The sequence below is a fragment of the Podarcis melisellensis genome (assembly GCF_964234715.1).
Source record: "Podarcis melisellensis genome assembly, chromosome: 14".
Classification (NCBI taxonomy): Eukaryota; Metazoa; Chordata; class Lepidosauria; order Squamata; family Lacertidae; genus Podarcis; species Podarcis melisellensis.
Genome location: NC_138546.1, coordinates 37907623 through 37933115, shown reverse-complemented (window position 1 = coordinate 37933115; position 25493 = coordinate 37907623). Strand labels below are relative to the sequence as shown.

Here is a 25493-nt window from a genome sequence, read left to right as displayed (position 1 = left end):
AGCATCAAAGCACACCATTATCCAGCATTACCACTGATGGCTCAATCTAACAAGTTCTGAACAAGATGCTACAGAGCTTCAGTGACCCTCCTCCTTGGCATTAATGGCCTCCTTCCTGGTTTTCTTTGCGCATTAAGAATTTCCACCCCACCCACCCGCAAACCCTCCAGAGCTAAAAGCTTCCTGTCCCTAGCGGCGGGCCACTGCCACTTGCCCTTGCCACATTTGGAAATTTAATCACAGCCTTCTTGACTGTTTTAGGGCAGTAGCATTCAACTACTTGAGAGATGCAAATTATAAGGTTCCCCCACCTCCAACACCCCAAACACAACCACAACCAAGCAAATTCCAAGATGCTATTTAAGGGAAGCTGGCTTGCGGTATTTAGAAAATGGGTGGGGGAGAGAGAGGGGGGGAACAATGTACATAAACATAGCTAGTAGTACACAGGGTGGGATGAGGAAAAAATAGACAATCAACTTTTATAGAAACCTTCTAGAACTGAACCAGCCCACACAAATCTGCGCATCCAGCAAACTCCTTCTGTGCCGCAGCCATCATTACGGCAGCTGCTTCTAAACATTCGCAAAATAATCACCCTTTCAAGGTTCAGATATTGCAGTGATCTTCTAAAAGTCCTTTTAAATGTAGGGGCAGAGAAAGAGGTGCAAATCACAAGAAGCTGGCGCATTAGCTGTTATTGTCTCTAAGCCACATGTGCAAATGTTGTCACTCAAACAAGCCGCATACATCCCACAAGCTCTGTGTGACTTTCAGCTAGGGCAGGGATGTGTGGCCATCCATAGGTTGCTGGACCATAAGCCATGCTGGCTGGGGCTCATGGGAGTTGGAGTCCAAGGAGAAGCTGGTGGCCCAGAGGTTCCCCATCCTTGAACCAGGGGCCTGGAACTGAAAACAAAGGTGTTTCACCCCCTGGTGCATTTTCTACACTACACATTTTAAACCACTTTGAAGCTGGGTTAACTAAGTTGTGGATGGTTCCCCTAAATAACCCCTGGCAATTGTAGTTTTGAAACTACCCACTAGACACCCCTTGTTAGGGTCAAACAAAATGCAAGGTTAAATGCATTATTATATTTAATGTGCACATTTGTACGTGGGGTGCTATTAGTTGAAGTTGGGGATTCAAGTAGGATTGGGACCTTAACAGGTCCCAATGAAAACTGGAGTGCTCAGAGTGTTGGACTATGACCTGGGAGGCCAGGGTTCAAATTCTGATTCAGCCATGAAGCTCACTGGGAGACCCTGGTCCAGACATTGTCTCTCAGCCTAACCTACCTCTTAGGGTTGTTGTGAAAATAAAATAGGGAGGGGGAGAGCTACGCATGCCACTCTGAGCTCCTTGAAGGATATAGGTATTTAATACATACTGCCATTTTCACTGAGAGAAGGGCTCCTGGTGATGCCAATGGCAGTTTTACATCCAATGCAAATTAAGTTAGCATTTAGTTTGCAGACACAGTGAACACATAAAACACTTAAAATCAAAAACAACATGGCTTAAAAACGTCTTAACTTATACACTTGCTTCAAATATCAACAAGAAGACTAAGGCACAAAACACTGTGCACTACAACAAAGCATTGCAAAAGAAAGGAAAGCCTCCTCTAGCTGCTACATGTCCCGCTGTTAACTTTGGCAGAAGTAGTTTCTTTTCTTCCCCATCCAAGATAGAAATGAACAAAGCCCATTATACCTCTGGAATGCTAAACAACAGGCTTCCAAGTCCATCCACCTTTCTTTGCAGCCAAAGATTAAAATGTGTACAATTCCCTCCCTCCCTCCCGGCCCTTTACAATGCACAGCAGGTGGGGGGAAGCCCCTAGGAAAAATCCCTGGCATCTCCAGGTAGAGCTTGGAAAGGCTCGTCTGAAATCCTGGAGAGACACTGCCAGTCAGAGCAGACAATATTGAGCTATATAGACCAAGTGTCTGACTCAATATAAAGCAATTTCTGATGTTCCTACCATATATTATTAGCTGCAGGGCAGAAGGTACTGTGTTAAATCCCTGACATCTCCAGCAAGTCGCTTACTTGAAACCCTGGAAGGCTGCCGCCAGTCAGTATGGACCAGCTAGGTGGCAGTTTATGTCCCTATTTACTTATTTGTATTTCATAAAATTTACATACTGCTTGATTGTAACAAACCAAACATCAAAGTGGTTTACTGGGGGGACGGGACAGTACCGTATCAGTAAAAACAGCTATTTTAAACACTCAAAAGAATAATTAAAATCAACGATAAGCTAAAAGCATATTGAAGCATATGTCAACATTCTAGGCTTGTTTAAACAAACATGCTTTTAGCAGGTGTAAGAAAAGTGCACAATGGGGATGCCTGCTTTATGTCACTAGGTAGTGAGTTCCAAAGTAATGGGTGTTACCACACTAGATCAATTTCTTATAAATCCAGAATAAGTATTACATGGCACCTGTAGCACTTCCAGTTCCGCAGATCAAAGCACTCCAGTGGGCATATAAGGGGCAAGGGAGCATCACAGGTAAACCAGTCCCAAATTGTTCAAGCTTTGACTTATCAAGTGGTTAAGGGTGAAGGCCTCTTGTTTGTCCAGCATCAACAACCCAGTGAAGTAATTCCCTATTCTTTTGAAGACATCTAAATCCATCTGCGGATTCAAAGAGCCAGGCAGACAGTTCAAGATGCCCAAGGTGGTTTTGGGTTTGTGTTTCTCACCCATTTCTGAAAACAATGTGACTTGCAAAAGCAGTTGGGAAATAAAGTTTTTATAAAACCGTTTGCAGCAGAAGAGGGAGAGAGAAGGGGCTCAGGACCACTCCATCGGCCCTGCTTAAAGATCAGCTGGCTTTTGGCTCTTCCTCAATTGTGACCTAGCCACCAGCCATTCCATCAGGATACTACAGAGGGAGAGATGGAAAGCAGGGTTACTGCACCGGCTGTGTTAAGAGAACAACTTATTTTAGGTCCCCTTTCCATTGAAGCTGATCCTTACAAAAACGCTGTTAAAAACGGATGCCCAGGGTCAGGAACAGTCTTGATGACTTTGCGTTTTACTAATCGGTAAGCTGCCCAATGGGACGCGGGTGGAGCTGTGGGTTAAACCACAGAGCCTAGGACTTGCCGATCAGAAGGTCGGCAGTTCGAATCCCCATGACGGGGTGAGCTCCCGTTGCTCGGTCCCTGCTCCTGCCAACCTAGCAGTTCAAAAGCACGAAGTGCAAGTAGATAAATAGGTACCACTCTGGCGGGAAGGTAAACGGCGTTTCTGTGGGCTGCTCTGGTTTGCCAGAAGTGGCTTAGTCATGCTGACCACATGACCCAGAAGCTGTATGCTGGCTCCCTTGGCCAGTAAAGCGAGATGAGCGCCGCTACCCCAGAGTCGGTCGCGACTGGACCTAATGGTCAGGGGTCCCTTTACCTTTAAGCTGCCCTAGGACTCTTTTTGCCAGAAGCATTGGGGGGGGGAAGGCGTATGCTTTAAATAAATAAGGCATTTGGGTGGGGTCTCTGCCTAGAGGAGTTCCTGTGCAGCTTTCTCCATACGCCCTTAATGCTTCAAAATTATCTCTGTAACTACCAGTCATATTCCAGCTTCCAATATAGCTTTCACCTCCTGTTCCTGCTTGATATTCATCTTGTTTGCTCAATTGTTCAGAGCTATGCCACTTCAGCAACATCACACAATTAACATTTATGCGCCCAATCTTCATAAATTCTGAACTGTGCATTTCCATGCTTAGAGTTGCATGAGTAGACAGAGAAGTGAGTGAACAGAAGGAGGGTGGAATATTTAAGGATGACTACTTGCCATGAAGGGCTAAATGAGAGGAGCAGATAAGTCACAGGAGCACCATAACCTGAATCATAGAATCTTAAGAGTTGGAAGGGACCCCAAGTGTCATCTAAGTCCAACTCCCTGTAATGCAGGAATCTCAACTAGTTGGAAGGGACCCCAAGGGTCATCTAGTCCAACCCCCTGTAATGCAGGAATCTCGACTAAAGCATCCATGACAGATGGCCATCCAACCTCTGTTTAAAAACCTCCAAGGAAGGGGAGTCTACCACCTCTTGTGGGAATCTGCTCCACTACTGAACAACTCTTACAGTCAGAAAGTTTTTTCCGAACGCTTAATCAGAATCTCCTTTCTTGCTACTTGAAGCCATTGGTTCAAGTCCTACCCTCCAGAGCATGGTGCCCAGTGCACCTGAACCAGTCGCACAACCATAAAACAGTCTCTGACCCAAATCTCCTTCCTGTCACCTCACCCCTCCCCATCACCTTGAGAACCTCTGTTTTACACAGACCTGAGAGATTCCTCTTTAGTGTGGTAACCTCAGCCTATTGTTTCATAATGACCTACATTCAACCAGCCCAGCCAGGCTAGATTGTACAGGCTACACCCAGGAGAACTGCTGCAGCTTGTACTTTGCATTCGACATCCCTCATATTATCTATACGAATCTCTATTCACTAATAGACCCTGGTACCCCAAATCTGCAACACTATTTTTCCTTTGAAAATATCTGAACAGTATTCTAGGGCCAAGCATTTCAGGTTCGAGGTGGGGACTTGGGCAGAGTGCCATCTTAGGAAGATAGGAAGCTACCTTGTACAGAGTCAGGCCATTGCTCCAGCTAGCTCTGTATGGTCTACAACACTGACTGGCAGCGGCTCCCCAGCAGGTCAGGCAGGGGGTTCTCCCAGCCCTACCAGGAGATGTGGGGAATCGAACCTGAGACCTTCTGCATACAAGGCAGATACTCTACAACTGAGCCATGGCTCTTGGTCTGTGAGGCATGTCTGATTTACCTAGAGGCTGCCACGGCAGGCAGCAGCAACAGCACTCCAACAAAACCACAGCCTTAATTTCCCCAAATTCCCTGGTGTCACTGCTTTTTTTTCCAGGGGGTACTCGAGGGTACACAGTACTGACACCTCCTCTTCTTTTTTGTTAAAAAGTGTGGGACTTGCTGTAACAACTCCATGGTGAGTACCAGCACCTATTTTTCTAGGGGGGGAAGCAGTGCCTGGGCCCTGGAGCAACACTGTATGGGGCACTGTGGGAATTAAAACTGTGGGTCAAGGGCAGGCATCAGCTGTACTAGGGTGAAAACAGCTGCCCAAGAATGCTACAGGATGGCCTGTGGCCTGAAATATTTCACCAAATCTTTTCTGGCCCGTCAACTACCCATTCTGAATTCACTACCCGCTTTCGCAGACTGAAAACAAGGTGGCAAGGAGGGCGGGTAGCTGTTTCTGCTGGTTTCTATTTTCACACTTAGAAGAGGAGTTTGGATTTGATATACTGCTTTATCACTACCTGAAGGAATCTCAAAGCGGCTAACATTATCCTTTCCCTTCCTCCCCCACAACAAACACTCGGTGAGGTGAGTGAGGCTGAGAGGCTTCAGAGAAGTGTGACCAGCCCAAGGTCACCCAGCAGCTGCATATGGAGGAGTGGGGAAGTGAACCCGGTTCACCAGATTATGAGTCTACCGCTCTTAACCACTACACCACACCGCTTAGTGTTGTGTCATCAGCTAACCTAGGTTTCCTAAGTATTCACTCCACAGGGAGTCCCAGCCAATTCCACCTCTCTGATGCGTCTTCCTGTGCTTATGTAGTTCTTGGTCATGTTCACAGCCTTTCCGCTTTTAGATGTATGCTTTAAGAAACACCTTTGATGCACATCAGTGGTGGCGTGTGCTTTCTGTGCCAACTAATTCAACATTGTTCCCATCCTCCTCCCTGTTGAGTCCTACAAAGGCAATACTTAGACTAAGGCTGAGGAAACTGATAGGTAGCAGCAGTTCCTGGACTGGTTTTAAGTAAGAAGGCAGGCAGGTGGGAGCTGCCTAAGGTTAGTGGGCAAGTCTTCTGGTCACCCTAATGGACCACATTGCACTGGTGTTTGCTCCCAAAATGTACAGCAATGCCCACAGTCAACAAGCTACTAAAGATTAAACAGCATATCCATCTCCAATACACTTATTTGGAAGCAGGTTTACTGATTTAAGTGGAACTTGCTTCCAAGTAAGCGAGATTTTAGGTTCCTAACACTTCTAAGAAACTCAAGCTAAAAATACTAGGAGAGATGCAAAGCCTAAATCTAGTTGCTTATGCAAGCAGACAGTATTCATATAAAGCAGCTGAAATACAAAAATCAACGCAATTTCGCTGATGAAAATATAAAGAAGTTGAAAATAAATCCCTAGCTCTGACATCATGTTAAATACTTGAAGGGTTTGTCACCTCGTGACATTTCACATTTACACTTTTGCCAAATAGGTTTTAGTAATTCAACCCATAAAATGGGCTAATGAAGTCAAACATTTTACTTTCAAAGGCTGCCTGCCTGCCTGCCCACCTTGTGCAAAATGACATTCATTCAGCTATAATGACATTCATTCAGCTTAATATCAATGTCATGGGAGGCGTTTTGCTTAGCAAGAACCCAAGTCTTAAAAGCTTGTGCATGTCAAAAGCTACTTTTCTGTCACATGCTCACCACTGAGAAAGTTAAAGAGGTTCCTAACATTCCCTTTGGCATGCAATAAGTTAATGGCCCAAAGCACCTCAGGCTACAACCTTAAGATTAGGTACCCTAAAATAATTATACTGAATTAACAGGAGTAACCTGAAGAAACTGGTCAGTGTACCTTAGAGAATTCAAGACTACTCTTCAAAGAAATATTTGGTACACTGATAATTGAAGTCTTAAGGATACAGAAGAACCCTTACAGGCACTGGAAATGGCAAGTCTTTTTTCCCCTTTTTGTAGGGAACATAGCTCAGCAGGAGAGCATATGGTTCGCACGCAGAAGGTCTAAGATTCAATCCTTGGCAACTCCAGTTTGGAACACAGGAAGCTGCCTTATCCCAGGAACTGGTTATTTGTCCATCTAGTCTGGTACTCTCTGTTGTGGCTGATGGTGGCTCTCCAGAACCAGCTGTTATCAAAGTCCATTGAAACAAAGATGACAGAGAGAATCAAGTAGCAGCTGATGGGGGGGGCTGAATCTTCCTGAGAACCATCAGAGGAGACAATTCTGGGCTAGATGGCCAAATAAATCTGATAGGGTGTGAGACAGCAGTAAGCTAGACATCATACATGCTAGGATCCTGCAGGAATGTTGAGAAAGCTCAGAAGCTAGTGCTGAGTGTAGAAGCAGAGTCCTAAGAATCTGGGAATTCCTTTTGGGGGAGGGAAATCAAGCTGCTAGTCCTTATGACTATGAAACTGTGTTTAAAGGTTTGTGGGCAATGCCGGCTCAGATCTCAGAAGTCAGAAAGGTTTCCAGTGGTTGGGGTAGAGTTTCAACATACATTGGTACCTCAGTTTATGAACTTAATCCGTTCCGGAAGTCTGTTCTTAAACCAAATCCGTTCTTAAACCAAGGTGCGCTTTCCCTAATAAGGCCTCCCGCCGCCGGTGTCCTTCCACCATTTGGCTTCTGTTCTTAGACCAAGTTAAAGTTCGCAAACCAGAACACTGCTTCCGGTTTTGCAGAGTTCTTAAACTGAATAGTTCATAAACAGGGCTGTTCTTAAACTGAGGTACCACTGCACCTTGCCCCACTTCAATCCAGAACAAGAAGTAAAATGAGACACATATTTTTTTTATTTTTAAAAGAATAAAAAGCACTGTGTAACATACCCCAATTTGCATCACCTATACAGGTTGCAGAATTCTTGGCATTAAGTAGTCACGCAAAGGAAACTATGGAAGAGTTATTCCTATTTCCTAGATAAATGACGACATGCTAATTTTCTCTTTTGGCAGACATTTTATGTAGGAAGCTGATTTAAAAAATAATTTTAAATGAAGCTGTGGCCTTCTAACTTGGTCACTCACTTCACACCTTCCTTTACATAACTCCCTGTCAAAGGCAGATAGCGGCCATTATTTCCTCTTTATCAGGGAGAATTTGGAAATCTCTCAGCTGCCAGACTTGCATTGCCTATTGTCCTTGACTTTTGTCCTTCAATTCAAAGTTCGAACTAGTCCACCAGTGCCTAAGGAAAACACCCACTTCTGTTCCCCCACAAAATGTATCCAAGTTTAAACATACATAGGTAAAGCAATTACGTATAGGACAAATTACTCCTGGTCTAATCACTATGGTAAGCAACTGAGCAGTCTGAAGAGAGAGCTACTGTGATGTTGGTGGTTAGAGTAGCAGAGTAAAATGGGGAAAATTTCTTTGCCTAGCCTACCTTACAGGGCTGTTGTGAGGATAAAATGAGGGTGATATAAAATGAGGGGAGGCTATGTACACCATGCTCAGTTTTTTGAAGGAATGCTTTTTAAAATTATTATTAGCAAAAACAGTAGTGGACTTTTAAAAGGTACCGCTGCTGAAATCTTAAGTTCAGTCACCCATGCTTTCAGTTAACTCTTCCAGCTCCTTCAGCTATTGAATGTACTGCACTGAATCAGGCTGTAAATGCTGAGACTATGAAGATGCTACAATACTACTCTGCCTGCACCTTCATCAAATTTCTGATCAATCAAATGCCTGGCTTTTTTGGAAACTTGGAAGCATGAGTAATTATTTCAGGTGGAAAACAAAATGTTACATGATTTTAGTACATGTCAATATGTTTCAGGAATTTTGGTGCCAGCTCCTATCCAGGCTGTGCCCAGGGAAAGTGGTTTTACTGGCCTAAATTCACTATTGCCAATATTCACCTGAAAAGCGCATCTCTTCCTATACCTTTAGAAGCTGCTAAGACTGCAGAAATCCAGCAGTAAAACTTTTCACGACAGGCAGATAAGCATTAACAAGTGTCAGGGAGCAGTCAAAGAGCCAGTAAACACACTGGTAATTCTACCTGTTGTGGATATTGTACTATGCCGTATGCCTTAAACCAGGCATCTTCTTCCCATCACATTGTCTGCAAGCCACAAATTATTTACCGTACAGTAATATAAATAACTCACTGGGCAATACTTCTGGACAGATCACTGTTATGGTGGCCAACTCCTGAACCAGCCCCTGCAGCTATGCTTTAATAGTGACTTGGTCAACAGTCATTAGCAGGCGATCTAACCTGTTCTGTAATTCTTAAACCAGTACAATCCACACTGGCCCAGCCTCACCCCCATGCCTTAATAACACATTTGTGCAGAGCAACACACAGCTTGTATCCTCCAGCAGCGGATTACACCCACTTTCAAGGAAGTCCGAACATGGCAAATGCTAGTGCCTTAGAAAGCTTCAATTGCCAAAGTCTGCTTTTAAAGGCACAACTACAGCAGCTTGTTGAGGAGTTGGTGACCTGACCCATAACCCTAATGGCACATGTTCAGATTTGGGAGGGGATGGGCAAAAGCTTGACTGCTGGTTGTCTTATTGCCCCAGTCACAATATATCTCACTCCCCAATACTGGAATGCAACATGCAAAAATGTGACCATGTAAAGTATTCATCCTCAGCATGCTCACTTGAAGGAAAACAATGGAAGTCCGCAGTGCTTAAAGGTAAAGGTAAAGGTACCCCTGCCCGTATGGGCCAGTCTTGCCAGACTCTGGGGTTGTGCGCCCATCTCACTCAAGAGGCCAGGGGCCAGCGCTGTCCGAAGACACTTCCGGGTCACGTGGCCAGCGTGACATCGCTGCTCTGGTGAGCCAGAGCTGCACACGGAAACGCCGTTTACCTTCCCGCTAGAAAGCGGTCCCTGTTTATCTACTTGCACCCGAGGGTGCTTTCGAACTGCTAGGTTGGCAGGCGCTGGGACCGAGCAGCGGGAGCGCACCCCGCCGCGGGGATTCGAACCGCGACCTTTCGATCGGCAAGCCCTAGGCGCTGAGGCTTTAACCCACAGCGCTTTTGCAGGTAAATGATCAGAGTGCAAGTCAAACTGGTGGCAATCAAAACAGACGTTGAAAATTGCCAGTCAAATTGCATCGAGTACACACATCCCAACAAAACAGTATGCACACTATAGAACTTGCAAAAGGCAACTCTCCTGGTTGCCCATAGTGAGCGAAAGTCACATCCTGGTAACCAGCAGGAAATCTGTAAAATGGGAAGGGTGTTGTTTCATCCACTCAGCCTCCAAGCCATCCATACAATCCCAACAGCTGTGTGATTACAAGCAGACTGAAAGAAGTGTTTTGTGAGCGCCTAACTTTTGTAAAACTCATATGCAAGCTACACTTTACCCTAGAGAAACATCTCAAGCACTTGCTTTGGACAGCAATATTTTTATTTTTAGGGGCAGACATGAAGCAGCATGCAATATGAGAGCCCTTGGGACTCTTTGCCACATCATGGAGAACGCTAGCGTGAAATCAGATGCCTTTTACCAGTCAGACCCAATGGTCCATCTAGCTCAGTATTGGCTACACCAGGGGTCAGCAAACCTTTCCAGCAGGGGACCGGTCCACTGTCCCTCAGACCTTGTGGGGGGCCTGACTATATTTTGAAAAAAGAATGAACGAATTCTTATGCCCCACAAATAACCCAGAGATGCATTTTAAATAAAATGCATTCTACTCATATAAAAATGTGCTGATTCCCGGACCGTCCGCAGGCTGGATTTAGAAGGCGACTGGGCCAGATCCGGCCCCCGGGCCTTAGTTTGCCTACCCATGGGCTACACCACTGGTCTACAACTGGTGGGCTGGGAACCACTACTAGGTCACGATCTGATCCAAGGTGCATCACAGCAGCAAATATATGGGGAGGGGAAAGTTTAAGAAATGGGTACCCAAATCCATGTTTGATTAAAGGTGGGTTCTGAGTCTGAAAAAGTTGAAGAATACTTACTAGTCTATATTGACTGGCAACAGCTCTCCAGAAACTGAGGCAGGAGACATTCTGCGCCTACCACTGAACTATGGCTCTTCTTCATGATGTCTGGAATTGCATCCTTGGCTGACACACCGTTGCACACATGCAGCAGCATCTTTGCAATGGTGCCAGAGTTTCTGGGATGTGCATCTCCCGGATTGCACAGTGCAGCTTTTTGGGAGCCTTTCCTGACCATACCAGCCAGTTCCTGTCCCCATAACCCAATCCCATGCAGCTTTATTCAGAAGTATAACTCCAATTGCATTCAGCGAAGTTTATTCCAGGTATACATGCAAAGAATTGGCGCCTTAGAGCACATGGACTCAATGAGTGAAACAGGCTTTACCCGAAGGTAAGCGAGTATAATGTTTCGCCTTTAGTGTTGTAGTATTAGATTGGAAGGTGTGGGAAATATGTTGCAAAAATGAGGTAACAATGGGGGGGGGCAGTTTGTAAAGCTGCCACCTGCACCAGTCTTGCCAAGTTAATGTGCTGTCTGGACCTGTTCCCTTCCTGTTCGCATCCCTGCGGGCAGGGCTTGTCTCTAGATTTCTATCACTGCAGAATGCCTAGCAGATTTCAATAACTTTCAAAATATTGCTCATATGAACAGCCAAGATCAGACTAATGCTGACAGCCAGCCCCTGCTTGGCTTGACCCTGACACAACCAGATGATCTGAATCTGAGATTATTTTTTATTTAAATATAGTCCAGCTCGTGAGTCACACGACCCTTCCATTTAAGCAAGGCACCGGCTTCCTTTTTAGCCCTCCCAAAGCTAAGTGGCGATCTGAAAGCACACCCACCTGGACGCAAGCCCTGCTGAAGTCTATGAGACTTTTACTTCTGACACGGCTGCCAGGTAGAAAATCCTACAGGGATCCTACAGGCTGGACATCCTCTGAGAAAGGCGCAGGAGATCTAGAAGCATTCGAGCCAGAACCTGGACCTATTTACTCAGAAGTAACCCTCATTCTTTTCCAGGAGGCTTAAGTCTCGCATAGTGGGAAGGGCTCGATCCCGTCGAGCTCATCCAGCGGGACTCCTTTCTGAAAGGGAAAAGAGCCCCGGGCGCGCCGAGAGAAAGTGGCCAGGCGGCGCCGGAGAGCCGCGCCGAAGTTCGAGCGCCTCCTCCGCGGGGCGCCCCCCCCCCCGCCCCTTCCTCACAAGGAGCAACCCCCCCCCCCGCCGCGCGCGCGCCCTCCAAAAAGGCGCGAATTTCGAGGCGGGAAAGTGTCGCCCCCCACACTCCGTCGCTGGCGCCCGGACTCACCCCATCTCTCGGCACTTGTCGCCGGCCACGCAGCCCGGCGGCGACAGCGCGCTGGCCGGGGGAGTCTCTCCGCCGCCTCGGTCGCCGGCGGGGAGCGGAGGGCGCGTCCCGACTTCGCACATACGGCCGCCCCGGGGAGAGCTTTCTCCTCAGCGCCCTCGCGGGTGGTGTGTGTGTGGAGGAGCTTCCGAGCTGTGGCGGCGGCGGCGGCGCGCGCAAAGCAGCCTCTGGCTTCGCGGCGGCGGCGGCGGCACCCAACCTCTTCGGCGTCCTCGGAGCTGCCCGCCCTGCTCTTTAATTGCCTCTGGTCCTTTTACATAAGCGCCTCTCGCAGGCGGGAGGGGAGGGCAGCGAGGGCAGCCCGACGAGCGGCTGGGCTGGCGAGGCTGGAGCCGGGCGCGCGCTGCGCTGTCCTCTCCCGCTTCGGAAGTCGGCGCTTTGGAGCGGCGGCTCCGAGTTCCACCTGCTTTTGCGCGCCCGCTGCCGCCTCCCACTCGCTCACTGGCGGGGGGGGGGGGGAGCGAGTCGCACACGCGGCCGCTGCCGCAGTTTCTCCCGAGGGCGAGGGGCGGGACGGCGCGCGACGCGTCCAATCAAAGCGGCGGCTGCCACCGCGCAGGGGCTCCCCCGCGCGCGATCCTGGGCGCCGGAGCGATTCCCCGGTCTTCGCCCCCGCCAGGCTCTCTCTGCGGACGGAGTGAAATCCCCTGAACGCGGTGGGGTTTTTAACTCGCGAGGCAACGGGCATAGGATCGGACTGCGCTACTTCGGAAACAAAAGGATACCGAGTGCTGCACCCAGCGCTGGAAAGCGCCAGGCTCAGAAATGTCTGATCTCCCATGAAGTTCACAGCATGAGCTTGCGCGCACAGCACACTTTCTCTCCGCCTGACCTTCCTCGCAAGATTGTTGTGAGGATAAGTTGGGAAGAGGAGAAAGGAACAACGTAGGCCAGCTGGAGCTACTTGGAAGGAAGGTGCTATATGAATGCAATTAATAAAGAATAATGTGCTAGGACACATCTGGAGGGCACCAGGTTGACAAAGACTGCTACAAAACTCGGTTTGAGCTGAAACCTGGGGGAAATGGGGTTTTGGTGTGAGCTCAGTTCTGAGAGCGAAAACAAATATTCACAGGTGAAAATATAAACAAAGATTTATCAGAAAAGGTTTTCTCAGGCTGATTTTAAACTAGCAAGTGTAAATTTTATCCTGTGAAGCTGGGGTTTTTAAAATATTGTATTTCCATTGACTGTTTGAATAAACATAACAAGCTTTACTGCCATTTTGGAAACTGTACAAAAAAAAAGGATTCACATTGGGTGCCTTGGAAAGGACATTAATTTCTCTTGTTATTTATTAACCACCTTCCACATGTGTGTCTCAAGGCGAAGTACCTGTCTTTAATCCTCTCAGGAAAAGTTTCTAATTTGAAGTATGCCAAAGGGTGGGCCAACAAGTTATAAATTCATTCTCTAACTCCTGAATTGTGGATTCAAACATACAAGAGCAGTTTTCAAAAGCACCAGGACTGTGCTGCGTTTACTATGATAACAAAATAACAACCATCATATGAACACAATAATTGTCATGTGGATTGCTACAATTTGACAAACATTGCAGGCAGCTGTGTTGGTACAATAGTGGGGGAAATTGGAAAACAGTAGCATAAAAGCTTTATTAGGACGAACTGAAACATCACAAAGTAATAAGCAAAATTTCAAATTTCACCGGAATTCTAAGCACCCTCACTTTTCTTCCTTTCTTTGCTTCCCCCTTGCTTTGGGAGACTGCTTTGCATACAGAAGGTCCCTGGTTCATTATCACTTCATGTTGGTGCAAAATGGGTATTACAGACTTGCTTCACTCACTTCCAAAAGATGGTACCACTTGCATCAAATATGCCTTGAATCGGGAGTTGCCAGAACTTGCCAGATTTAAGTTTCAGACATTCTGGAATCCAGAATGTGTGTTGGAAATGGACTTGAGCTACAATTCACAGAACTACAATTCGCAAAGTTCCCTATGAAGAGAGATTAACTGTTAAACTACAGTGGTACCTCGGGTTACATACGCTTCAGGTTACATACACTTCAGGTTACACACTCCGCTAACCCAGAAATAGTGCTTCAGGTTAAGAACTTTGCTTCAGGATAAGAACAGAAATCGGGCTCTGGTAGCGCGGCGGCAGCAGGAGGCCCCATTAGCTAAAGTGGTCTTCAGGTGAAGAACAGTTTCAGGTTAAGAACGGACCTCCGGAACGAATTAAGTACTTAACCTGAGGTACCACTGTACTCTGCAAATGCTCTGGGAAGGGAGAAGTGGTCTCTCTCTCTCTCTGGCACCCTTAACAAACCACAGTTCCCATAATTCTTTCGGAGAAGCCATGGTTGCTGTTGTATAAGAATGCTTTAAATATATGGTGCAAATGTGGCCTTTGAGGTTAAATGGCAAGGATCTGAGATGACTGACAATATTAGGGCTGATGATGCTCAGAATATGAATGTGGGAATTCTCCCTTAGGCTGAAAAAAATCACGGACAGACATTTTGAATATGTGTAAGACTTGCTGTTGGGTATTAGTGAGCAAGGCATTTCTACATCTATGTTCTGAAGCAAGACTGTGAGAGGACGAGCACGTATTTTTATGACGCGTGTTTAAAAGTTGATGTCATCTGTTTAAGTATAATAAATAGCTCGTTCATAAACAATCCAGTAATTGCTATATATGGTTCTTCCAATACGTTTTGGACGCATAAACATTTCATTTTTGTCTTGTGACTTAGGAACACTTCTGTGGAACCTCTGTTTCCAAAATAGTTTGAACACAGAAGTTCTTTTAACCTGCTTTGTGTTTCTACTTAAAAAAGAAAGAACAAGAAAAGACTTCTTTCTGATGATGCCAGCAATTTGCAAACTGGGGCATATCCAACTAAGTTTCAACTCAGAGTAGACCAATTCAAATTAACAGATCTAAGTTAGTCATAGGGGGACGCGGGTGGCGCTGTGGTCTAAACCACTGAGCCTAGGGCTTGCCGATCAGAAGGTTGGCGGTTCGAATCCCCACGACAGAGTGAGCTCCCGTTGTTTGGTCCCTGCTCCTGCCAACCTAGCAGTTCGAAAGCACGTCAAAGTGCAAGTAGATAAATAGGTACCGCTCTGGCGGGAAGGTGAACGGCGTTTCCGTGCTCTGCTCTGGTTTCGCCAGAAGCGGCTTAGTCATGCTGGCCACATGACCCGGAAAAACTGTCTGCGGACAAACGTTGGCTCCCTTGGCCAGTAAAACGAGATGAGCTATGCAACCCCAGAGTCGTTCACAACTGGACTTAACTGTCAGGGGTCCTTTACCTTTTTTTAAATTAGTTGTGCCCTGTAATTTCAATGGATTTACTCTGAGTAAAACCTAGTTGGCTACCACCCCATCTCCTAACCACTTGTATCTTCCTGAAAGATCACACTGCAACATTGTCTCTTAACTAAACAATGCTAAAACCGTAGCCATGTTGGCCCATAAGATACAATCCAAAAGCAGGGCAACATCTTTATTATCCCAACCAAACTAGTGCACAGTTTGCAGAAGTAGCCATCCCTTGGCTAGGCTGGCTGAGTTGCAGGCAGCCCTGGCTCCTGTAAAGGTGGACTGGACCTTCTTAAAGGAATAGCTAACGTAGAGGCCATTCTTCCCAAGGCATCTCCTGCAGACCATCACACTTGGTTTTTAATGTTTTGTTTTTGCAGGGTAAATCACTTTTGGTGGGGGGGGCAACAAAAGTGTGGTGCAGTGGTTAGAGTGTCAAACTAGGACCAGGAAGGTCAGAATTTGGCTCCCCGCTTGGCCAGGCAGCTCACCAGGTGACCTTGGGCCAGTCACTGCCTCTCAGCCTAAGCTACCTCACCAGGTTGTTGCGGGCATTAAATGAGGAAGAGGAGACCCATGTGTGCCACCCTAAGCTCCTTTAAGAAAAATGTGGGAAATAAACACACACATACAATCCTAACCAAATAATGAGGCTAGAAGGTGCTGCCCCACCAAGCTCTGTCTACCCTCACCCAGTCCCCACCTGCCTGCCTGCTTAGTTACAACCAGCTCAGAGGGTGGCCCTGGATATCAGCCCCCCCCTTAGTCTCAGCGTTGCCCCTTGCAAAACCCAGCAGGTAGGAACCTAAATTATAGGTGGCCCTGCCTGTAATTGTCTCTACCACCTACTGTTTGTCTTCCTGCCTTCTGCCCTACCCATCCCAATGGGCACCAGCCACCACTGCTCCCAGGCAAGCGTGCATAGAGTTGCAGTTTGCTGGGGTTTTTTATAAACATATGTATATATAAATATGAGTTAAGGGTAGCTTTGTTTAAAGTTCTGTGTGAATTAGGGATATTGCCAAGCCAGCAAAAAGAGAGAGAAAGCGAGAAAGCGAAGTATAGCACCCACGCCACATAGCATCTTCTGCCAACTGTGCAGAATGAGGGTGAAATTCCATCTAGGTAGCGATATCGCCGACCACTCAAGTGAAGCTCAAGCCGTTTAATGTCACCAGAGCCCTCAGATGGAATTACATCCCCCGCCGTCCCCCTCCTCCATATGCATCATGCTAAGAGGTTTCAAGCGTTGCCATTAGCTGTAACGTTGAGACAGGCTTTCTGAAATATCTAGTGCAAATTCTGAAAAGCCTTCCAAGATAAGCAGCTGCGCCATTCTGACACATGAGACGAATGTAGTTCAGCGGATTTTCCTCACATAAGCATTGTCAGACCCTCAACAGTCTAATGTACGCCCATAGATTTTAAACACTTGTAACTCCAGCCACTAAGTCTGCTTGAAGGAGATTTAAAGGCCATGATCCTCAAGGCAGATTTCCAAACAGCAGTCCTGGAAAAGTTGAAAAGGGGCACTGCAAAAAAGGGTACTGCAGAGTCAGTGATTTTTCTTCAGATTGCATTATACACACACACACTTAGTTGACACCTTCAATCAAAAAGATTTAAAGGCACTGTGAATAAAACCATTCACACAACATATGAATGCAGTATTTAAAGCAACAAATAAGCTTAACAGCACACAGCATAAATGTATGGTAGAGCAAAATCGTACAACTAAAGAGTGGAGTAAAGTAAAATTCCAGCTAAGGTTAAAGCACATTTAATGCACTTGGTCTTCTCCCAAATAAGTCTGAGAACTGTAGTTTGTTAAGGGTGCTGACCTCATACAGCTACAGTTCCCAGTGCCCTGTAACAAACTACAGTTCCCAGGATTATCCATGACTGTTAAAAGTGGTTTGGGAGTCCTTTAAATATACAGTGTGGATGTGATTAAAGAATCAGCCTAGCATCCTTAGCCTCTAACCATTAAGGGCTTTAACCAGTCTTTCTGGCCACAATTAATAGTTTTCTGTCCGAACCCAGATTCCTTCACAACAACCAAATAGCAATCCTAATAATCTAAGAACTGTGAGTTAACCTGACATGCCTGCCCACAATATTCCAGCTGAGTCATCTGTAATCTAAACGAGGGGGTGAAATATTTTGTGAACATTTCCTTCCTTGGTCCTGGATAAGTCTTACCCCACCTGGCTTACAAGACTAGTTTTGTAATGGTTTCCATCTAGGAGCTGCAAGGAAGGGAAACCTTAGGCCCAGGGGCCAAATGTGGCTCCCAGGCCTCTCTATATGGCCCTTCAGACTCTCCCCAAGCTACACCCGCTCATTCTCAGGACATACCCTATCACGAGTCTTGCTTCACACCCTCTCTTATTGTTCTTGCCTGGCTGGACTATGTCCCTGAACTCTGTTCACTGTTTTCACTGTTTTCACTGTTCCTTGCCTGGATGCAGGCAGGCTAGAGAGGGGTGTATATAGAAACTAGCCTATGGTAAAGGTAAAGGTAAAGGGACCCCTGACCATTAGGCCCAGTCGTGGCCGACTCTGGGGTTGCGGCGCTCATCTCACTTTATTGGCCAAGGGAGCCGGCATACAGCTTCCAGGTCATGTGGCCAGCATGACTAAGCCGCTTCTGGCAAACCAGAGCAGCACACGGAAACGCCGTTTACCTTCCCACCAGAGTGGTACCTATTTATCTACCTGCACTTTGACGTGCTTTTGAACTGCTAGGTTGGCAGGAGCAGGGACCGAGCAACGGGAGCTCACCCCATTGCGGGGATTCAAACTGCCGACCTTCTGATCGTCAAGTCCTAGGCTCTGTGGTTTAACCCACAGTGCCACCCACGTCCCAGCCTATGGTACAAAGGTGAATTCATTCCTCCCCTCCCTTTTGGAATGGGGAGCTGAAAACATTTCCCCACCCCTTGCTCTAAATCTCACATACATGTACTGATGATAATGGGCCAACTTTGATGATGTTAAGAGGGTAGCACAGCAGAGTTATGGATTATGCCTTTAGAGCGCACAGCCTTCCAGTTCCACAAGTCTATGAACTGTAAAGGGACCATAGCCAGGACAACAAATTGTGAAACAACAGGGCAGACTATGCAGTTTTGGAGGACAGCAGCATAATTTTCAGGCTAATTAAATCACAGAATCATTTTGTTCTCCAAAATATTTTTCTCACATATCAACTTGTATGTTGTTCGGGTGTTTTGAATTCTCAGCCTCTTGTCACCATCTGTAACTCAAATCCCCGTGTCTTAAAGAAATGGCAGGCATCTGTTGAAAATATTCATCTCTTCTGTGGCATGGGAGGTTCATAATCCAAGCTTATCTAATAAAAACTGGGCTATATTTCAAAGCAACCAGGGAGAGATTGTCCTTATTAGAGTTGCTTCCCCCCCAAAAAAAAAAATAATAATCTGCAATGGACATCATCCTGCATGTGATGTTGTCCATCTACAACAGATTGAAAAGTCAAATGATGCTTCAATGGGAATATCACCATGTTGTATCAAATGAAGAGGTCATCTTTAGACTTTTATACAGTTTGACAGCTTGCTTCATGGCATTGGATCACTGATAGTTGGTGGTAGTTTGACCAAACTGCGGGAGGCAGTGGAAGACAGGAGTGCCTGGCGGATGCACCTCAAACTGGGGTGCTGCAGCTGCTTTATTTCCTCACATAAAAATTGTCATTTAAGAATATATTATGAACAACTTAACACGTGTTTTATCTGAGTTTTGCCAGTGGATGTCGAGGGGGAATCTTGGTGTGGACTGCAAGTTAATTCTGTTGCTTTGCTGGAGTGGAAACCAATGCTGCTTTAAAAACCGTATGGTTATTTGCTTGCTCAACCTGCATAGTTTGTAAATAAACCAATACCGCAACACTCAATTTTATATCTAGTCCCTTCTCTTCAGCTGAAAAATACAGCTGTTAGAATCATCACTTGAGGAGATGGGAAGCACAAAACAATACCTTTAATTTTCAAGAGGCATGCATGTGCAGGTGATTGTAAAATTCCAGACATCCTCCTGATTCCCTGCTTGCAAATGATGAGTATAGTCAGTTTATCAAAAGGCATTCTTTGGCACCTGCAGCCCATCAAAGCAAAACTCTGGTTTGGTTGTCATTCAGTTGGGCGGTAAAGATATGAATTATTTGAATCACGTGTCCTTACACAATTAGAAAGTCACAGTGAGCTCTCTTATTAATTTCTGCTACCATTTTTCAAATATGACAGCTCCTGTATCTTTCCACTAACATAAGAAAAGCTCTTCTAGATCAGGCCAAAAGTGCACCTAGTCCACTATCCTTTTTCTAACAATGACCAAATATATGGTTCTAGGGTGTCCACAAGAAGACACAAAGGCAACATCCTTCCCTTTGATTTTTTAGAAAACAAATCACACGAGAAAAGGTGGAAGGAACTAGGAATAATCAGCCCAAATAACAGAAGACTCAAGGGACGTTCATATTACTACTTATTCTACATCCACTGCTAGTTTTTGAAGCCACATTCCCACAGAGTTAGCCACAATCCATATTGATCCAGCTGTTTCTTGACACATACTGCTGTTTGATGTGCTTTCCTCAAATCAGCTTCAATCCAGCTAGAAAACTAGATGCAGAGTACAGTAGTACCTTGGTTTATGAACTTAATCCGTCCCAGAAGTCCATTCTTAAACCAAAGCATTCTTAAACTAAGGCGTGCTTTCCCATAGCAGCGGGGGACTCAATTTACAAATGGAACACACTCAACAGGAAGCGGAACATGTTCTTATTCCAAGGCAAAGTTCACAAACCAAAACACCTACTTCTGGGTTTGCAGCGTTCTTAATCCAAGTTGTTCATAAACTAAGCTGCTCTTAAACCAAGGTACCACTGTAATGCAAATGTTTGAGCCCACCATTGTGCACAGATGGCAGCTTTATGAATAGCAGTGTGTGTTTGTGTGTGCTGCAGGTGTGGGGAAACCAAAAAGGGCATTCACGTTTGATGAAGACATCCCTGCTCCCTCTCTGATGTGAACAACACCGTCCCAATTCAGTTTGAAATACAGCAGGGGAAAATGACCTTACCGTATTTGCTGGACTTAGGCTTGCAGTCCTTGGATCAGGCTCACAGGCATCTGACATCTCAATTCCGGACAGCTATGGCAGCTTGGCTTTGGGGATCTGCAGTAAGTGCCAATGCCTCAATGGTAATGGCAAGTACTTTGTTGTCTCTTCAATGTAGGCTCCATTTAGCTGTCATGGTTCACAGCTGCTGCCAGATGAGGGATGGGGAACCCATGGCTTTCCATACATTGTTGGACCACAACTCCCACCTCCCACTGGCCGCTGTTTATATGAGCCTTGAGAAATGAAGACTTGAAATCAAGAGCAAAATCTGTTTTTCAGTCTTTATTTGCAGGGCTTGTACAAAGCAGTTAGCTGAAATGACATGGCTTGCTGAAAATAATAAGTGATTAATTAAGTAAGGTCTGCTACCTGCTGAGTTTTGTCAATGAGCTTTCCATGCATATCCTTCCTCATTATTGTTGCAGTAACCTTATCAGACTCAGCTAGTACTAGATTACTACACTTCAAGTATTTGTAGTCTGGCACACCATGTTACTTGCTACTTAACTCGCTTGCACATATAACACTGTATATATTTCACATGAAGCTTTTCACCCCAAATCAGTTTATACAACTGTGAACAAAAACAAGCCACAATGTTCCCTGACTGAATCAGCCTTTAGTGTACAAAGAAAACAGCATGATGCCACCTCATATGGCCACATTGTATTTTTCCCATGCAAAAAAAACAATGTATTCATTAAGATTAATAATTGAAATTTGCTTTAGGATAAGCTGCATTGATTTTTACCTCCTGGGAGGAGGCCAGCCTTCACCCAAGTCTTCAAATATGTTCATGTCCATCTGGCGTGTCCCTGGCTCATCCTTCCTGTTGCTTTGTCCATCTGTTTTAAAATCACTTCCAAAATACTGCATGACTCCCCCCCACCCCAAAATAGGTTAGACAAATCTTTGGTATAATCTGAAAATATCCAAGCCTGGCTCCAGGTTTGAGTATTCCCTTGGCAAAATGTCCTCTGGTGGGTCTCCCTAGCTGGTATATTTGGTTGTGGTGATAGCAGTGAGCAGCAGCAGAGCTCTGATGGAATCAACTCCAGTCCTCTGATCTATCGTCACCATTGTGGAAAATCTGAAAGATGGCTCCAGCTACCCAGCCAGTGGCGTAGCGTGGGGGGCCGGCCGCACCGGGTGCAACATCTGGGGTTAGGGTTAGGGGGCGCAAATCCACGAGTTAGGGGGCGCAAATTACTTGCCTTGCCCCGGGTGCTGACAACCCACACTACGCCACTGTACCCAGCACACACAAAACATGATTAGAATGATTAGAATGGGGACACATGCAACAGGAATATCGGCTTAGTTTAAAGTAACTGTCCTGAAGCGCTACTGATTAGCCAAAGATGCAATCTATGGATGTACGTTATGCTCACATCTACAATATTTAACCAACCCTGATTTAAGAAAACAGAGTGTCTTATTGGGCTGTGCATACCCATATATTTAAAGCACATGACTTCCCCAAAGAGGCCTGGGAACTGTAGCTTCCCCTTCACAGAGGTACATTTCCTAGCACCCTTCCCCCTCTCTTTTGGGGAAGGCATGTGCTTTAAATGTATGCTGTGTACACAACCTGGGAGTGAATTACTGATAAATTCCATCTCTGTAAGTTTTAGTCTGTGATAAATGCTTGGCGTCAGGGGGGAGGTTTCCCCCCAAAAACTCAACAATTAACTCTATCGACTTCAATGGGACTTACTCCGAAGTAAATGTGTAAACATTTGCAATCTAAATGTTACTTCCTAGGCTGCATACACTCTATACCTTTAAAGTACATCTGAGGCACATTTCTCCCCTCAAAAAATTATGGGTCCCATTGTTTATTAAAGGTTGATGGGAGCTGTAACTCTGTGAGGGGTTCTTTGGGCAAAATAATGTGATTTTAAAGGTACAGTTTGTGTGCAGTCCTCTTAGTTTTCCTTGGCCAGAGAGAGGTGGCCCTATGCCTCATCTCTTCATACATGTGGGCGGTGTTCCTGGAGCTGCTATGCTCCTGATGATGCACACTCCTCTTAATAGTGGCATTTAAGTTTTAACTGTCTAATTTTTGTGTGCTGTTGCTGCTTTTATAATATAGAAATAAAGCTTTTGCTTCCAGGACATTTATTCGTGCCTGGTGTTGTTGGCCTTGTTGTTGTTGCTGCCATTCTTTGCAAAAAGGGGGGATTGCTAAATTTTCAGATTAAATGCACCCCACAATGCGCTATCATGATGTAACTTCTGCTTATCTAAATCCCAAAGCAAGAACCACTCACTCTGCTTTGTGAACTGCAGCCTGAGTCTTCCTGAGTCATAAGAGGATTTTATTTACTCATATTTGAATCGGTAGCTCCTAAGCTATGTGTCAGCAGCAAGAGGAAGGGGGACATTCAAGAAAGAAAGAAAGAAAGAAAGAAAGAAAGAAAGAAAGAAAGAAAGAAAGAAAGAAAGAAAGAAAGAAAGAGTTTATGGTTTCTGTGGCCCTAAGGCACCCATTTACTGAAGAAGGTTACCCATTCTTCCTCTGCAATATCCACTCCTCTGGCCTTGCCTACTTCTAACCAACCTGTATTCGAAGCAAGTGAGTCTGTCACATTTCTCTGTCGCAACTAGATCATTCAGTCGCTTGGGCTGTGGAACCACTGCAGCAAAGGGACATTACTGGTGCTGCAGTGGCGCAGCAGCCAAGGGATGAGGAGGGGCTGTAGTTCAGTGATAAAGCACATGTTTTGCATGTAAACGGTCCCAGGTGCAGTTTCCAGCAACTCCAGACAGAGCTAGAAAAAGACTCCTGTCTGAAACCCTGGAGAGCTGCAGCTGGTCAGTGCATACAAACTGAACAAAGCGATCTGATTCTGTATAAGGAAATTCCCCATGTTGGCCCTACCATTAGGCGAAGTGAGGCAGCTGCCTCAGGTAACTTATTAGACTGTCCTGAAACCACAGCACAATTTTAGTGGTTTAATTTACTTTTGTTGTTTCCCTTTGTTCAGCCAAGGAATGGAAAGAGGTGATGGTGAGATTTTCTGCCTCAGATGCAAAAAATAACTTGACTGTCTTGCAAGGGAGCATTTGTTGTTCTGCCTCAACCAGCAGAGACTCTCAAGTAGCACTTTAAGAACAGGTAGGAGCAGGAGCAGCTCTACCATTAGGTACTGAGACAGCCGCTTCAGACAGCAGATGCTGGGGAGGCAGGGAGTGGCAGGGATGTGTTGGTGGGCAGAGGCTGTGCGTCACTTGACCTGCCCTGCAAACTAGCCTGCTGCCCTCAGGTGTGGTAGAAGACTGTCTCATTACCAGAATTGAAGCAAAATTCAACCAGTAAGTTTCTGTAAATGGAACTGGGTGGGATCTCATCCTTTGCCTCATGCAGCATAAATGTCCTGAAATTGACCCCCACCCAACTGATGGGAGGATGCCCAATACATCTCTGCATGAGTCACAGGGTTGGGACTTGCCATGACTTTTTTCAGATTCTAATTATAAATCCAACTATAAATCAGAACTAAAGTGTACTTCAGTTGCCAGAGGTTTGGAGAACGCTGCCTAATATTATGAAGTTGACCCAGTGATGTACCCAAGTACGAGAGGGCAAGCGTGTATCTGAGCAGAGCAATCCTATCTGTGAATTAGGCCTATTGGACAGGAAAAGAAATTCCTTTGCACACTGGTGAGAAATAATATGTTGCAATGTAACTGAGATCTCTCTGCACCAGTAGAGGCTAAAGCCAGTGAAAGGCAGGGTGAGTGGTAATGTAATATGTAGCATTAAGGAGGGAAGAATGGAATTTGTAGAACCTTCTCCCCATGGAGGCTTGCCTGACACCTTCATTTCATATCTTTAGGCACTTGCCAAAAAACGTTCCTTTTTTCTCATGCCTTTGGCTGATTAAACAATCTACAGTATTTACCTTTTCATAGAATCACAGAATTGTAGAGTTGGAAGGGACCCTGAGGGTGATCTAGTCTGTGGGGCGGGGAGCATGGTTTTATTTTGTTACTAAGTTGTATATTTTAGGCTATTGTACTGTAAACCACCCTGTGATCATCAGATGAAGGGTGGCATATGAATTTAATAAATAATGATATCAATAAGAGTGAAATTTAGTTGGAATCGTATGCTTGTATCGGTCCCAAGGTCCAGCAATAAAATATTCTGGAAGCATTCACCATCAACCTCCCTGCTCCATTTCAGAAAATGTCTTCTCTTTAATATAAAAACAACTTTTTTCCTTTTTTGTTACACAGGCAGTTAACATTTAAAGGTCATTGTTAAGAGAAATGCTCTCCTAGCAAGCATTATATTGGAAACTCAAGTCTTATCAGGGCCTTTGGGATTGTTCTCTGTGCTCTAAAGGTGCCTATTTTAAAAGCCGTACTAATGCACACACACCCGATCACGAAAGGCAATGTTGATTTAGCAGCTCTGTTGATTCCAGTGGGAACTTACTTGGAAGTAGCCTAGAATATTTAGGATTGCTGTCTATAACCAAAGCTTTTTCTGAACCAAGACTAACCTCTGGCCATTACACCTGTGGCAGCAGCTGGTCGGTGGTGGTAGACTCTCACCAGGCAGGCCTGCAGCAAACGACGTATACTGTATTCCAATATTTATTTGTTGGTTAGGTGCAGACTGGCCCTTCGCCTCAGGCAGCAGCAGCAACACTCTTGCATCCTGGTATTTATTAACCGAACAGGTGGCATGACTGGAGCTGACCGGGGGGTGGGTGGGGTGGCACCCATCCCTCATTGACAACATTGCATTTTAATTTCATATTTGGGTGTAGCGGCGGCATCTCAATTTTGCCTTGGGCAGCCATTGGCAACAACTGATTTCTCTCCCAGCCGCCTCCTGGCAGCAGGGAAAAGCACACAGTTAAACTACGGAACTCACTTCCACAGGATGGCCACCAACA

General features: G+C 45.6%; 1 protein-coding gene and 1 long non-coding RNA gene across 2 annotated transcripts in view; both read right to left on the bottom strand.

The window, feature by feature from the left end:
- The window catches only part of HOMER2 (homer scaffold protein 2), an 81231-nt gene extending 68720 nt beyond the window's left edge, over positions 1 to 12511 (bottom strand). Inside the window, exon 1 of the mRNA XM_081888710.1 lies at positions 12077 to 12511. Coding sequence (XP_081744836.1) covers positions 12077 to 12198 — 122 coding nt within the window. The 5' untranslated portion in view covers positions 12199 to 12511. The remainder of the gene's footprint in view (positions 1 to 12076) is intronic.
- Positions 1 to 25493, bottom strand: part of LOC309356934 — a 177115-nt gene that overhangs the window by 74688 nt on the left and 76934 nt on the right. The window lies entirely within an intron of this gene.